The sequence below is a fragment of the Hippocampus guttulatus genome, chromosome 5 (assembly GCF_054856545.1).
Source record: "Hippocampus guttulatus isolate MCC_2025c chromosome 5, RoL_Hgut_1.0, whole genome shotgun sequence".
NCBI classification, from domain to species: domain Eukaryota; kingdom Metazoa; phylum Chordata; class Actinopteri; order Syngnathiformes; family Syngnathidae; genus Hippocampus; species Hippocampus guttulatus.
In genome coordinates, this window is record NC_141265.1 from 3,085,264 (window position 1) to 3,101,172 (window position 15,909).

Genomic DNA, 15,909 nt, shown 5'->3' on the forward strand with positions numbered 1-15,909 from the left:
AGGGGCGTTGTGATTGAAAGAAGTCAAGAATAACGGTTTATTCATCTATTGTTTAAGTTATTGTAATGAGGGGTTTGGTAACAAGACCATGCTCACATGATCACTCTTACTTATTACAACATGAGAATTTGAAATTTTGGTCGAGTTTTTAACGAGCATCATGGAACTTGCCATCTTTGATTTGCGTTCGTGGGCCACATAAAATGATGTGGCATTCCAAATCTGGCCCCCGAGCCCTGAGTTTGACACCTGTGGTCTCCAGAGAGAGAGAGAGAAAGAGAGAGAGAGAGAGATGTAAAAAAAAAAACTCGTATTAATGAAAACCTTGACGGAGGTAAAAAAAAAAAAAAAAAAAAAAAGTCCTTACCGTGGTACCATAGGGGGCAGTAAGAGGCAGGTTATAAATGCACATGAGCTCATGTTCTCCAGCGTGTGCGCGGCTTGTTGGAGCAGTCGGGGGAAGAAGCACCATGACAGCAATGGGCAGGACTGAGCCTTGAACAGAACTCCTCACATCATGGGCAATCCGCATTCCCTCTGGTTGCATGGAGACGTGCGTAAAATACGCGCCGCTTATTACGCATCGCGCAAATGAAGATGTCTCACAGATTAGATATCACTACAAGACAAAATAGTAGAAGAGAAATCTTGCACACTTCCACGTGTGGATGTGAAAGTTTTCATTCAGCTGACAGAATTTCACAAGGCTTCCAGTGAGACTTTTACCTCCGAGTGGCTAAAATGGACCCAATATTTGAAGGCGCGGACGAAGGCAACTGGACCACCAGCAGCAACGACACCAACAACGGGACCATGTACTGGAACCAATTTGTCCAGCCAGCCTGGAGAATATTCCTGTGGGCCATCGCCTACTGCTGTATCGTCATCGTGTCCGTTGTTGGTAATGTGACAGTGATTTGGATCATTATGGCGCACAAACGCATGAGGACGGTCACCAACTATTTTCTGCTTAACTTGGCGTTCGCCGAAGCCTCCATGTCCGCCTTCAACACTGTCTTCAACTTCATCTACGCCGTGCACAACGAGTGGTACTTCGGACTAGTCTACTGCCGCTTTCACAACTTCTTTCCTATCGCGGCCGTGTTTGCCAGTATCTACTCCATGACCGCCATCGCCCTGGACAGGTAATCTGCACCTCGCAATACTCTTGGTGCATCCCTTTACCTTTTGCGTGCTTTCGTGATGAAACTGAAGTAAACAGTCATTTAACGATTCCTGCACATTTTATTCATTTGGTCTATTTCGAAATATTATAATACCTGACAAAAATCATTATTATTCGAATTTCACATTTATCTTATCGTGCCTAAAATTGAGTTAAATGTTCTCTTGTTGGATTTGATCTCTTTCTGCAATATGTGTTTCAAATTTTAAGGCAAAAGGGATGTTCTTTCTGTCAGTCAGCCTGAATGCAAACGAGATGGGCAAAAGCTATAGTGAGCTTTCCTGTAGACTCAGGCTGTGTACAAATTGTAAATCCGCTATTATCTTTATTAAAAAAAAAAAACTCTCACTCTGTTTCTCAGTATTATGAACAGAGGGCACCTCTCAGCAGTGACGTCCGGTTTCCAGCTGGATAGAAAAACACCTGACAGCGGTGTCATGTCTTTTGCCCCCCCCCCCATGAAAAATGGAGTAAAAAATGCTGCTGAAGTTACGCTGCGTCATCTTTCAGGGCAGTGGTAGAAGATATAATTTAAATATGATGGTGTGAGGGGCGGCGCCTCACAGTACCGAGGTTGTAGGTTCGATTCCGGCTTCAGCCAATCTGTGTGGAGTTTTCATGTTCTCTTCGTGCATGCGTGGGTTTTCTCCGGGTACTCCAGTTTCCTCCCGCATTCCAAACAACATGCCTGGCTGGCTAATCGAAGACTCTAAATTGTACCTAGCTGTGATTCTGTGCACGAACATGTGGTTTTGTCTATGTGTGTCCTGCGATTGGCTGGCATCCAGTTCCGGGTGTACCCTCCCCTACTGCCTGAAGACAGCTGGGATAGGCTCCAGCACGCCCGCGACCAATGTGAGTTAAATCGGATCAGAAAATGGATGAGGATGGTATGATGCTATAAAGATCAATACATTGTCACAATTGATATCATATTATATACTGCAATTCTGGCAGAATTTAAAAAAAGGAACCCACAAGTGCCACGGTTGCCAAATTGTGTGGTGCACATGACAGTTGTTGGGCTTTTTCATTGTGTCAAACTTAAGGCCCCGGGGCCAGATTCGGGTCACCATATTCAATTTAAAACGGTTAGCACGTCCGACTCACAGTGCAATGATTGTGGGTTCGATTCTAGCCCCAGACCTTCCTGTGTGGCGTGTTTTCCTCGTGCCTGCGTGGGTTTTCTCTGGATACTCTGGTTTCCTCCCACATTCCAAAATCATGCATAGCAGGTTAATTGGACGCTCTACATTGTTGCACTGTCATTGTTTTGCTTCCTGCTGCAAGCCAAAATTTGAATCACAATCAAATACAGATTCACTCACGTTCGAGTGAAATGAGACAATAAGCGGAGGGACAATTGTAAACAATTCGAACTACGTACGAAAATTTCCTAGACAAATATGACCTCTATTTATGTCCTATTTTTGCATGGACAAGCGGATGGATCTTTGTTGTAATTCTTCCTTCGCCCCTTCCTTCGCCATCATCAGAGATCTTCATTGCGTTTGTGACATCCAAAAATAATTTCATTTCCATAAAATAACAAATTAAAGTTTGTGTTTATTAAAATTTAGCGTCTGTTTAATTAAGAGAATCAGCAGTTAGTGTCGGTCTAATCATGTGAAATAGGCAGAAGTTCCACTTACGTACAATCTATTCATCCAATCACAGATGATGAAAAGTGGCTGTGTTGAATGAACGTGGAAGAATGTCCCCGTTGACAGACATGTTGAAAACATAAATAAATAAATGGCAGAATTGTAAGAAGCTGCTCAAGTAAGTGTTTTTAGAATCACTTGTCATCAATGAGCAGAAAGATCTGTGCTCTTCTCACGTTTTTCTCACGTTTTGTAACCAGGCTTCGTATGTGTTGTTTTTATTACATACAAATGAGAAAGCACTCTCTAGTGACCAAAAGGCAATAAAAACAGTAATAAAAATGATCGAAAGCAAATTGTAGTGAATTCATCTTTCAAAAAAACAATGTGACACCCGACTTCAGGATTTTTTTTTTGTTTGCTTGTTTTAAACAGAAAAAGACATGTTCCTGTGAATTGATCTGCCAAAATCAATTAATGAATTAGGAAAGAAAGCGTCATAATAAGTAACACTTGAGTCCGATTTTTTTTTCCCCCTGTTATTATGAAAGAAGACTTTTTTCAATTAGGAACTGTAGTCACCTTTTCCCCTTCCTCTGGTTATTGAGCAATAAACGTTATACTGTTTTTAAAGTGTTTCATTTCTTTATAATAGTGTGTGTTTTCATATATTTCTATATTGCATTGTATTTATTTTCAACCTAGGGCGGCCCGGTAGTCCAGTGGTTAGCACGTCGGCTTCACAGTGCAGAGGTACCGGGTTCAATTCCAGCTCCGGCCTCCCTGTGTGGAGTTTGCATGTTCTCCCCGGGCCTGCGTGGGTTTTCTCCGGGTGCTCCGGTTTCTTCCCACATTCCAAAAACATGCATGGCAGGCTGATTGGACGCTCTAAATTGTCCCTAGGTGTGAATGTGAGCGTGGATGGTTGTTCGTCTCTGTATGCCCTGCGATTGGCTGGCAACTGATTCAGGGTGTCCCCGCCTACTGCCCGAAGACGGCTGGGATAGGCTCCAGCACCCCCCGCGACCCTAGTGAGGATCAAGCGGTTCGGAAAATGGATGGATGGATTTATTTTCAACCACACACTCCGGTTAGTAAAAAAAATAAAATAAAATGAGGGTAACTTCATTTTGGGTCTGGAATAGATTAATTGCTTTTTCATTAATTTCAATGAGAAATGTTACCTCGATTTATGAACCTTTCAAGCATGGTCACGCAACCAATTACGTTTTTTAACTAGAGATTCCACGATATATTACCTCAGTGTTGTTGATCGTGACCAACAGAAGTTAGGTTTCCATTTCCAAATGATTTTATTTCCTGATGAGCTTTGCTTTCATTTTATTATTGATGGTGAAGAGCAATCGATATCCTATTCAAGTTAGGCGTGCTTAGAGAGTGGCAACACAAGATGGCCGCCTGTTCTTTGAGGTCTTGCTATGGCGAGTTGTTAGTCCATTTATATACAGCCATGGAAAAAAACTTATGATTCCGCCATGTTTTCAATTTCTTGTTCATTTTAATGTTTGGTGCCGTTAAAAGTATACAAAAAAAAATGGTGGTCTAAATATTTTTCCACGCCTGTATAAGTCCGTGGTCCGCACGCTCATGAAGAAATTCACCTGCCATATTCCTGACGTCACTCACTTGGCTCGGACCACTTAAAAGTACACAGCTCAGGTGCACAGTTATTGTGACTTGTAATTATGCTTTACAAAACCAGTTTATTTCTTAAATTCGCTTTTATTCTATCCTATGTTGTTTTTATACTATACAGTGTTACTTTCTTTATTAAAAATCACAAAATCAAAAAAAATGGTTGTGTTTTCTTTAACGTTCTAATCGGTTAATGGACATTAAAATAATTCCAAAGGTGAATATTGATTTGCTTTATCCAATATTTTGCATCATAGTGGCACAGCTCATACAACGCTACATGGTCTTTGGTTCCTGAGTAGATCTTAATGAGAAATGCAGAAGAACCATCACACTGTTGCTTTTTTTTTTCTGAAGAATTGTTTATCCACAGTCTAATCCTTGTCTCTTCTGAGAGTGATGTCAGCCCCTAAGATTCCAATTCGATTGATTTGTTGCAGTGGTGTAAAAGGGGGACCAAGCGAGCGATCGCTTTGTGTAGTTTTATTATTTTGTCCTCTCCTGACCATGTTATGATGTGTGCATGCGAATAGAACAGAATAGAATAGCATAGAACTGGGTGATATGACAATATATACGATATACACAATTGACTCAATCGCTGAATTTTGAAAAAAAAAATTTAAAGAATTTTTATGTTGACATTCTCATCAGAGGTCACCCCAGTGAGGCACTCACATGATTTGTTAGTCACATTTTATATGTCAGCCGCCCTTCCTGACACAACCCTCCCATTTATCTGCGCTTGGTGAATGACATTGGACAGCTCAAGTGCCAGCTGTACCACCACAACACTCGTGCGGTGTTTAAATGGAAATAATAAACAACTTATTATTATTATTAATAATAATAATTGGGGCGGCCCGGTAGTCCAGTGGTTAGCACGTCGGCTTCACAGTGCAGAGGTACCGGGTTCGATTCCAGCTCCGGCCTCCCTGTGTGGAGTTTGCATGTTCTCCCCGGGCCTGCGTGGGTTTTCTCCGGGTGCTCCGGTTTCCTCCCACATTCCAAAAACGTGCATGGCAGGTTGATTGGACGCTCTAAATTGTCCCTAGGTGTGAGTGTGGGCGTGGATGGTTGTTCGTCTCTGTGTGCCCTGCGATTGGCTGGCAACTGATTCAGGGTGTCCCCCGCCTACTGCCCGAAGACGGCTGGGATAGGCTCCAGCACCCCCCGCGACCCTAGTGAGGATCAAGCGGTTCGGAAAATGGATGGATGGATAATAATAATTGTAATTTTATTTTTAATAACCTGCTTACATCTGCAGGTGTCTTTCAGTTTTTTCCTCAATGGCCAGATTACTTCAATGTTATCTTCTAAGTAGCTCGCCTGTGCATAATTTCTGATGTGCAAATTGCAAATTCTAGTGTGACTTTTCAACAACGTTATTTTTGTTTTTTTTGCATTCAAGGAAGGAAAGAACATCGTGGTAAAAGACTATTGAGTTGTATGAGTAAAATGATTAATTCATTTTTTACAAAGCGACTTTCAAGGCACCCAAGGCTGCTTAATACTATCTCATGAAATAAATGGATTTCACAAACTATTGATCATGTCTTAAAATGGGCTTTGTGTTCATTCCAATTATATATCCATATGCTGATGATATATCATTCCTCCTTGTGTGATGAAGGGTGTCTTATCAAGGAAGTGCTGGTTTCTTCGTACAAATGCCTATTTCTACCAGGTAATGATGAAAAAAGAAATATTTATTTCTTTAATATTTATTTACAGAAAAAAGGTGCGAGGCCGACAAAGTACAAATAAGAACACTGATAGAATCACCAGGATAACAAGAAGAACAAAAAGCGCTTCAAGGAAACGCTAAATGGAAATAGCTTGTAATAAAAGGACAAGAGGATCAATTTGCGACAAATACAATCCGATAATTTCTATATAAACGAAAACCAAGGAAACTACTTACAATGCTAGTAACTATGCACGCACTAACATGCTCTAGAAAACAGCACTTGAGTAATCTGTTGAGTTATCTGACGCTGAATGGTTGGAGTGAGAGTCCTCCAGTAGTCTGTGATTATAAAATAAGATAAGATAACCTTATCTTATCTTATATAATGAGCGATATGGGTAAAAGGTGCCCAGCTGATAAGAAAGTCTACCCCTGCCACCTGCTGGAGACTAATCAGAACGGAATCATGACATTAGAAGATATTTGAATGGTGAAATATTGGACAGCTGCCGCCCTGCATACAACAGCATGTTCATATTGTTGTATTTTTATTAGAGCTGTCAAACGATTAAAATATTTAATCTAATTAAAAATGCAACTGTCATAATTAACTCAAATTCACTAAAAATTAATGGTGATTACTCACGCATTTTTGATCATTTCTGAATTTCTTTTTATATATTTATTGTCCTATTTTCCCCATTTTAATGCTCTCATCAACATGGAATCATGAATCAGTTTTCTATGTGCAAAATGCAAATATTTACTGAAATAACAATTTCGATTTTCAATTTTACATGAACATTTTTCACTTGGAGCAGTTATTCACACATAATCTCTCACACAATATTACTGTCCATCAACAACAGTGAAAAATATATTTTGTCACACAACAGCTGCTTTAACAGCTCTTTTTATGGAATCAAAACAGAGCAATATAACATTATAAAGTGCACATCTAAGTTAACTCGTACTCAGCCTATAGTGGATTTAAGCCATGGTTGCATACTTCGTTTTTCTGAAGTTTGCTTTGAACACAGCAGTCAGGCCATGTTGATTCTGTTGGTCCTTGCGCGGAAGTCTCTCTACGGTTTTGTGTAGACATCATTTCGGATGACTACACTTGGTTCGATGACAACACTGGAGACGTTTTATTTTCGCTAGGTCGCTACCACTGCACCGCTGAACTTACGTTGTCATGTCACCGCCTCTGCGCACCGTCACTGTCAGACGAACACAGAGAAGCTCCACCCGCTTTATTTATATGGACACGGAACACTGTAACCTTCCACACAAAATCGTTCCAAACAAGTAACAATCGCGTCAGTGGCATACATCGTATACCTATATGATACAGGTAACTTTGGTCTTGTCAGTGGAGCAATCTGGCAATTTTTTAAAAGTGAACTTTCCATTCATAAAGAGTAAGTATCCGTTTTCGGTGTCTCGCGCTGCCGTGGCTGGCAAAACAAACATGCGTGGACCTATGCAGCGCGCTTGTTGTTTTGTTTCTGGTTTATTGATAGAGCAACGTAACATCCGCTGTGACGTGTGCCGCGTTAATCTCGTGAGAAAAAATTTAAAATTTAAATTAATTTAAATTAACACCAATAAAAACGCGCTAAACTGACAGCTCTAATTGTTATGTTTCAATAAAACACGTCCCTGGGATTAAAGTGAAAAAAAATTACCAAATTGCTCCTTAAATCATTCAAGTCATTGATTGGGAAAAGAAAGTTATTTGGAGCCTTGTTTCATCACACCTTGACACACAGTTTAGGGTAATGCTATTCCACTGAGTGCGTGAAAACAATTTTGACATCCACTTTATTCAACCTTGTGAAATGTTACATTTAACAAACAGGCTCTGAAGCAAAAGCTGTTTGTTAATGTTTTATGTGCTTGTCTGCCATTTAAGTTGGCAGTTCTTTGTGAGTAATGTCAAATGATTAGGAGATTTAGTCAGTTCAAGCTTTGTAGTGCCAAAGACATTGTATTTTACAAACCAATAATCAATAAATCAACTTTTTTTTTAGCCCAAGGGAAATGTGTCATGGATCCTGATTAATCACCCAGTAAAGATCTGATCTGACTTTTTTTTTTTTAATGACCTGACAGGGCTAGCCGTGTACCAGCTAAATAAATGTCAGCCATTAACTTCACACACTCTGAACCGCCAATAAAGTTGACAAAAACCAGGCCCAATGACGGTCAATTCAAGGCAATAAGAGTTGACAGCAATGCAATTCTTTGGCATGCGGCTGAGAAAGGTAAAAGTTTCATTTTATTCCATACCAATCGTTTTCTTTGTTGACAAATCAGTGATAAACATTGGGCAATGTTTCCACCTCTCCTGTTAAGGTTCGGTGTCCTTATGCGAGGATGCCAAAAAAACCGGAACCAAATTCTTCCAAAACAGAGCTTTGGGGATTATCAAGCTGCTCCAAGTGATTTATTTCGTCATTTATGGTGTGACTGAGTTCTTAAATAACGTATGCAGTGTGTTTCTCAACTCATTGTCTATCTCCAGCTGCGCCGCCTTTAAATGTCCAGTGAAATCATCGCCCAAATGTTGTCCCATTGAAACAAACGGTTGAATCATGCTCGCTTTGTCCAGACTGTGTGCGGCATCCAGCATCTCCATAACCAGAGATGAGGGTTGATTGGTAATTCTTTATCGTCATAGTCAAGAAGTCATTAACTCTGTTCCCAGCAGTTGGCCCTGTGTCTGCAGTGTTACATTATACTGTTATCTTTGTCAGGCGCACATCCTGTGTCGTCTGTATATAAGTACTATAACTCAGGGTTAAAATCTACCTCTGAGCGTGCGACATTGCCGGTTGAGGATGAACAACATTGCTTATTTGCCTAGGGAAATAAAATTGTTCAGTAGTGAAACCATGTCGCGGTTTTGATGACTTATATGCAACTGTATCATTTTGGAGAGCAAAATTAGAATGGGTTAGAGCATTTATCCACCTGCTGTAGCTAATTGCGATGGCCGTTTGTTTATTTTTAGACCACGTCTTCATAACCGATGACCACCTATGTAATATCTCAATGAAAATCTTATCGTTTTCTCCTGTCTGACTTTCTTTTCTACGCACTTCTTCTTCTTCATTCTCTGTATTGTTTTTTGTTTTTTTTCCCCACAAGGATCATGATGCGTTATCATGACATGATATACTGGTGCCTGACATCTTTGCACTTCACATCTTCTGGATTTGTGGGCTAGTACATCAGTGGTTGAGATTATTCCATGCTAACGCACTCAAAAGGCATAATACAGAATTAACAAGAACGCCTTATAACTTGATAACAAGAACATTTCATAAAATGTCCTATAGCACAAAATGTTACAGGTCTGAATGGTATGCTTAATACATTTTGTTAAATTCCAGTCTCTGCTACTTGTATGACAATGTTGTAATAATAGGAAAAATGTATTGATACCTTACCTTCAATCAGCCTGCCATGCATGTTTTTGGAATGTGGGAGGAAACCGGAGTACCCGGAGAAAACCCACACATGCCCGGGGAGAACATGCAAACTCCACACAGGGAGGCCGGAGCTGGAATTGAACCTAACTGTCACTTATCATTCGCTATCAAGTGTTAGTGCCAGAGACTGGCATTTGACACCACTTCCATTCTCCATCCATTTTCTGATCCGCTTCTCCACACAAGGTTCATGGGGGGGGGTGGGGTGCTGGAGCCCATCCCAACCATCTTCGGGCAGTAGGCGGGGGACACCCTGAACCGGTTGCGAGCCAATTGCAACATTTGACAACACTTGGAAAGGGAAAATATTTTTCAATCAGGGTTTTCCCTGTGTGGAGTTTGCATGCTCTCCCCGTGCCTGCATGGGTTTTCCCCGGGTACTCCTCCCACATTCCAAAAACATGCATGGCAGGCTGATTGAACACTCAAAAATTGTCCCTAGATGTGAGTGTGAGTGCGGATGGTTATTCGTCTCTGTGTGCCCTGCGATTAGCTGGCAACCAATTCAGGGTGTCCGCATACTGCCCGAAGTCAGCTGGGATAGGCTCCGGCATACCCCACGACCCTTGTGAGAATAAAGCGGTTAAGAAAATGGATGGATGGATGGATGGTTTTCCCTCACGATTGTATGTGGAACAAGACTAATAATTAACAAATAATAAACACAGGGGAGACCATTTGTAGAGAAAGACACGCTGCAACCAACTGTACATTATGGAAGATATAAGAAACGGGTTTGCATTCGTGCCAAGTAGAGTGACGTCACGAACGAGCCATGTCATGTTTAGACCACATGAAAAATAAAGGAGAGAGACATTCAAGATGGAAATCCAGTCACTATTTTTAAGCTTGTGTCAGCTAAAGAAAAATATTGAGGTACGTTGTACACTCTGTGCTGTTGTCAAAGTGTTATCGATCTTAAAAAACTGCCAGTACATCAAACACAAACACACACACACACACACAAACACAAACAGTGATCGCAGCACATTCAAGCATAGAGACAAAAAAATCTCCACTGAGCTGTGTGACTGTAGAATCCATAAGGAGTCATTAAAAAATACTTACATATGTTAAGACAAAAAAAAAATTGTCCTTATTTTTAATTGAGAGAGGCACATCACTATTAAAAAATGTACTTCCAATATAAGTATTGGCAAAAACCTATTGTCAATTTTACAATGTAGCTACTTAAATAACTTGACATATTAAACATCGTTAGCTGGAATTGAACCCGGTACCTCTGCACTGTGAAATTGACGTGCTAAACACTGGACTACCGGGCCGCCGGTCAAGTAATCAGTAAAGGTATTTTTTCAAGGTAACTGTGGCAACGCTATGTACTTTTTTTTTCCAAATTAGCAATCCTGACATTTCATACAGTGTCATAGAGCATAAACTGTGTATATTATTTCCAAATGATTATAGGTCCAAACAGTACATATTTTATTAAATTCCAGTGCCTCTTACTTGTATTTTGGTCTCTGCAGCGTCGACTGGTTGGTTTGAGTTCTCTTATCCTCTCTTCCTGCCTGTCCCTTCTTTATAAAAAGAGCTTTGGTGCTCCAGTCCAAATTAATTAGAGTCAATGTCACACACCCTTGGATCCATTTAAACAGCTGCCTGGCAGCCATGTCACCTCAAAGTGAATGAACAACAGACCAATCAACACCAGCCCTCGTTAATCATTGGAAAAATCAAATCTCATTGGATCTTGTAAGATCGCACTGAGCGTGGACATGCATTGCTGGAGGTCAGTTTGCCAGCCAGATGCTTTTAACAATTACCACTCTGTAATTGGAAAAAAATGTTTCATGACGCCACACTTGTTTACGTTTGACCAACCTATTCTACTGTCCTGTGGAGATAGCATTTCTCATTTGTAAAAGTTGTCCTTTCTTCTCACAACTCAAAGATGGACGGCAAACTAGGAAAGAAATGGACAACCGTTTGATGGTGATTCATGTTGACGATTCTGATGAATGTGTGCAATTGATTTTTAAATAATTGAAACTTGGAAAATGCTGACCTGGCCTGCGACTGACTGTAATGTAATGTCATTTGTAATCTGCTGATACATATGACACTAATATGCAACAGGAGAGAGTTCTGATGGAAGTCTTGTCCCTCAATTGCATGATACACAATGATTTCAAATCAATGGAGTGGAATTAAACATGCTAGCCATAATGAGCACAATGGTGAATTTTTTTTTTTTTTAAATGATGGTGCTTCAAATCTTAACATGGTTCAAAATGTCTTACATTTCATTTGTTTTTAACAAATTCACATTTTTTTCCTCATAAATTGGTCGTCATTGAAAATTTAGTTTTATTTGAGTTATACATGGCAGGGTTAGAATAGTTTGGGATTTTTCATTTATTTTCGTTTTGACTTTTGTTGTTTAATTTTTGTCTGACTAAATGGCATTTTGTATGATATTAATTGACAAAGAGGAAGACAAAGTACATGTTTGCTATACTTCGAGTTAATTTCAGTTAGTTTTCATTTTGTTAAAAGCATTAATGTTTATTTCGTTAGTATCCGCTGACTAAAATAAACTGGATGCATGGGTGTAGGATGCAGGGGCAATGTTACAAACTAAAAAATGCTCAGTTGTCTTGTCGAACTCCACTGCGGGGTTATGAAATGTTGAATCAATTTTGGGTTATTTCGAATCTTGGTGAAAATCCCCTCAATCCAATTTGTCATATTTTATCGACTCAATCACGGGTTTAAGAAATGTTGATCCATTACAGCTTCTTGTTGACTTTGAAACTTAGCTTGTCGCCGACGTGTGCACATTTTGAGCATGACGTCTCTGATCCACAGGTTAAAGGACACTATGATTCTCTCCTCTTTCATCTCAAACTGCTTCAAACAACAAAGCGTGTGACGGAAAAGTGGTTAGGACTGCATGACTGTCCGTGTTTTATGTTATGTTTTGTGTTTATTATTTTTTTAACTGTTTTGTTAAGCGCTTTGTTACAGCTGCCGCTGTTATGAAAGCGCTATATAAATCAGCATGTATTGTATTGTATTGTATTATGGGTTATTTATATCCATCCATTGTATGTCATGACGCCGTCCATCAATATGAGACCACACACACAGTTTGAGGTCCGGGCTCCATGAGCACAAAAATCATAGAAATTATCCAATTGACAAGGGGAAAATGACTGGATTTCTGCACAACGCATGTGACTCACATTGTCTGTGCTGCTTTTCTCTTCTGTGGATCGTGTAGAACTGCAGTGTGAATTTCACAGCTCTGGCAAGTCTTCATCTGAATCTTAATTCAGTGTCATTCTCATCACCTGTTTTTCACCGGACCTGTAAAAGCTGATATGAATTCATTATCTACTCTTCCTGTGCTTTGGTGGACTTCATTTCACGCCTATTACAGTCATATGTTTCAATTTCGGTTCGCTCGTTTAACTGCATGAGAGAATAGAAATATGAAACGGTTATCACAATGATGTAGTGCGGTTCAACTCAGGTGAGCGATATTCTTAGGACAGAGGTGGCAAACTCAGATTTTAGTTACCGTTTCACTTGGAGGGCCGTTATGACTGGAACCATATTACATGAAACATAAACATAAACATGTCAAGAATAACTGTTGATTCAACTATTGTTTAAGTTACTATCATGAGGGGTTTCGTAACATGGAAATGCTTAGAATATATCTCTTATTTATTCCGTATGAGAATTGAAACATTTGGTCCACATTTTAGAAACGATCTTGTAAGTTAACATGTTTGAGCTACTTTCGTGGGCCACATCATTTGATCTACCGGTCGATCAGGATCAACGTAATGGGCACCCCTGGTTTACAATTATTTCAATGTTATTAAATATGAGTTATTTCTACTAGGTCGAAAAAAATTCAATCTTTTGTGGCCTTTGTATATTCGCAAACACGGAACACATGTTTAAGAGCGCAGCAGTGCAATGTGGGCGTTTACCAAACTGTGTGCCGAAGCAGCTTTCGCTCAGGGCCTGTCTCCATTGAAAAGAAGGCCAGATTTGATGTTTGGGTTCGAGGTCTGCGTGAATTTTGGACATGACATGCGTCATGTGGCCGACAAAAGTGGCCTTCGTAGGAACCCGGCCTTGTGAATTTGGACACACCAACGCAGTCCCTTGGCTCAGTCCCAGTCATTCTCCTGAATGGTAGTTTCACAAATCCTTGTGTACCACACAAGAGCATGCCCCAAAGGCCAATAACCCAGTGGAAACAAATGCTTGATCAAATTACTGCATCCTGCGTTCAAACATAATTTACAAAAAATAAGAAGTAAGGACTGTGAGGCATGAAGCCTATTTCCACACTTGCTTTTTGTAGTGGATTGCTTTTTAATCACTTAATCATACACTGCTTTGGAGGAATGAAGCACAGCACCCTCATGATGTTTATATTGAACCCACTACCTTGCCATTCTGTATTAGTTGCAATCCATTGATAATTGAATGTGTTTATCACCGTTGACATCTGGTACAAGCTGACCACACTCGACCACTTTGTAAGAAGGAGCCCTGTATTACCTATTATTTGAGATCCCAAATCCCAAAGGTGCTGTTTGCAAGATGTGAAAGAAAAGAACACAAAAGATCTTCCTTTTTTGCAGCTATTCTACACAAAATGCTTCTCAGCTGCTTTGTGGCTAAAAAAAAGCTTTGGGTGCCTATATATCAATATATATATATATATATATATGATGTGTATATATATATATATATATATATATATATATATGATGTGTATATATATATATATATATATATATATATATATGTGTAAGATGTGAATGAAAAGAACACAAAAGATCTTCCTTTTTTACAGCTATTCTACACAAAATGCTTCTCAGCTGCTTTGTGGCTAAAAAAAAAAGCTTTGGGTGCCTATATATCTATATCTATATATATATATATATATATATATATAAAATGCACAAATAATGCACTTAGCCCCAAACTCCGCCTCCAACATCCATCCATCCATTCTTCCATGATGCATCCATCCATTTTTTAAATTTTGTTTAGGTCATGGAACCTATCCCAGCTGTCTTCGGGCAGGAGGCAGGGCACACCCTGAATTGGTTGCCAGCCAATCGCAGGGCACACACAGACGAACAACCATCCACGCTCACACTCACACCAAGGGACAATTTAGAATGTTCCATTGACCTGCCATGCATGTTTTTGGAATGTGGGAGGAAACCGAACTATCCGGAGAAAACCCACGCAGGCACAGACGGGGAGAACATCCAAACTCCATACAGGAAGGCCAAACAAAGCCCTGCACCTCTCCACTGTGAGGCGGCCATGCTAACCAGTCGACCACCGTGCCGCCCTCTCCTCCAACATAATGTATTATTTGTATTATTTTTGCACATATCATCATTAACATAACGAGAACAAAGAAAAAAACAAGATCAATAAATAGAACACAGTATCCATTATAAATTACACATGCTTGAGAAATCCTTGAAGAAAGCAAAAAACCAAATCTGTGAAGCCTAAAAATGACAATATGACAGTCATGACCTTTTGCATTACTTTTTGCCAACGCTGTCCGTTCACTCATCAATTAACCGGAATCATGTGATGTAAACAAATTTACCTGGACTATTATTTATTTTTATCTCTTTACCTTTTCCACATAACCCAGTCAATAATGTGTTATGTGAATATGGGTCAATGTTGTGTGTCCCATCAGTTTCTCCCTTCCTCCCACCCGCGTGCAGTCGCAAGTTGACCCCCCACCCCACTCTACCTTACCTCTTCGGACAAACCCTACCTGTTACTCTCAGCAGCAAGTTACTTGACAATGAGGGCTCCCCAGTGCCCACTGCACTAACTCGACTTTGAAATAAGAGGCACTCCAGAAAACTAATGTTTTGCTTTGAGTTCAGTTTCGTTTTGTTTTGTTTTTTGCCCCCTCGTACACCTTCGCATAGATTGGGCATCGGGCTGTTGCCCACATTGCCCAAATCAAAAACCGGCAGGGTAAATGGTGAGGAGTTGCGAGTAAATGGCATAGTAGTGACTTAAGGTGTACACAAGTCCCTGTACAAGCAAAACAATACAAGCCTCAATTCAAGAGTATTTCCAGAAACAGACCAGGACCATGCGCCAGCATGAACAACACACAGACAGTTTAAAGTATTGAACAATGCAAAATGTTGCTAATAATGCATGCGGTTGGTTCTGACCATTGTGGCGGAGAGCCTCAAAGCTCACTTCAACGAGCAGCCAGCAGACGGTACG

At 40.1% G+C, this 15,909-nt stretch overlaps 1 protein-coding gene across 1 annotated transcript in view; it reads left to right on the forward strand.

Annotated features, from left to right (window-relative positions):
- Positions 1 to 447: 447 nt before the first annotated feature.
- The window catches only part of tacr1a (tachykinin receptor 1a), a 48,006-nt gene continuing 32,544 nt past the window's right edge, over positions 448 to 15,909 (forward strand). The window contains exon 1 of the mRNA XM_086111010.1: positions 448 to 1,145. Coding sequence (XP_085967136.1) covers positions 742 to 1,145 — 404 coding nt within the window. The 5' untranslated portion in view covers positions 448 to 741. The remainder of the gene's footprint in view (positions 1,146 to 15,909) is intronic.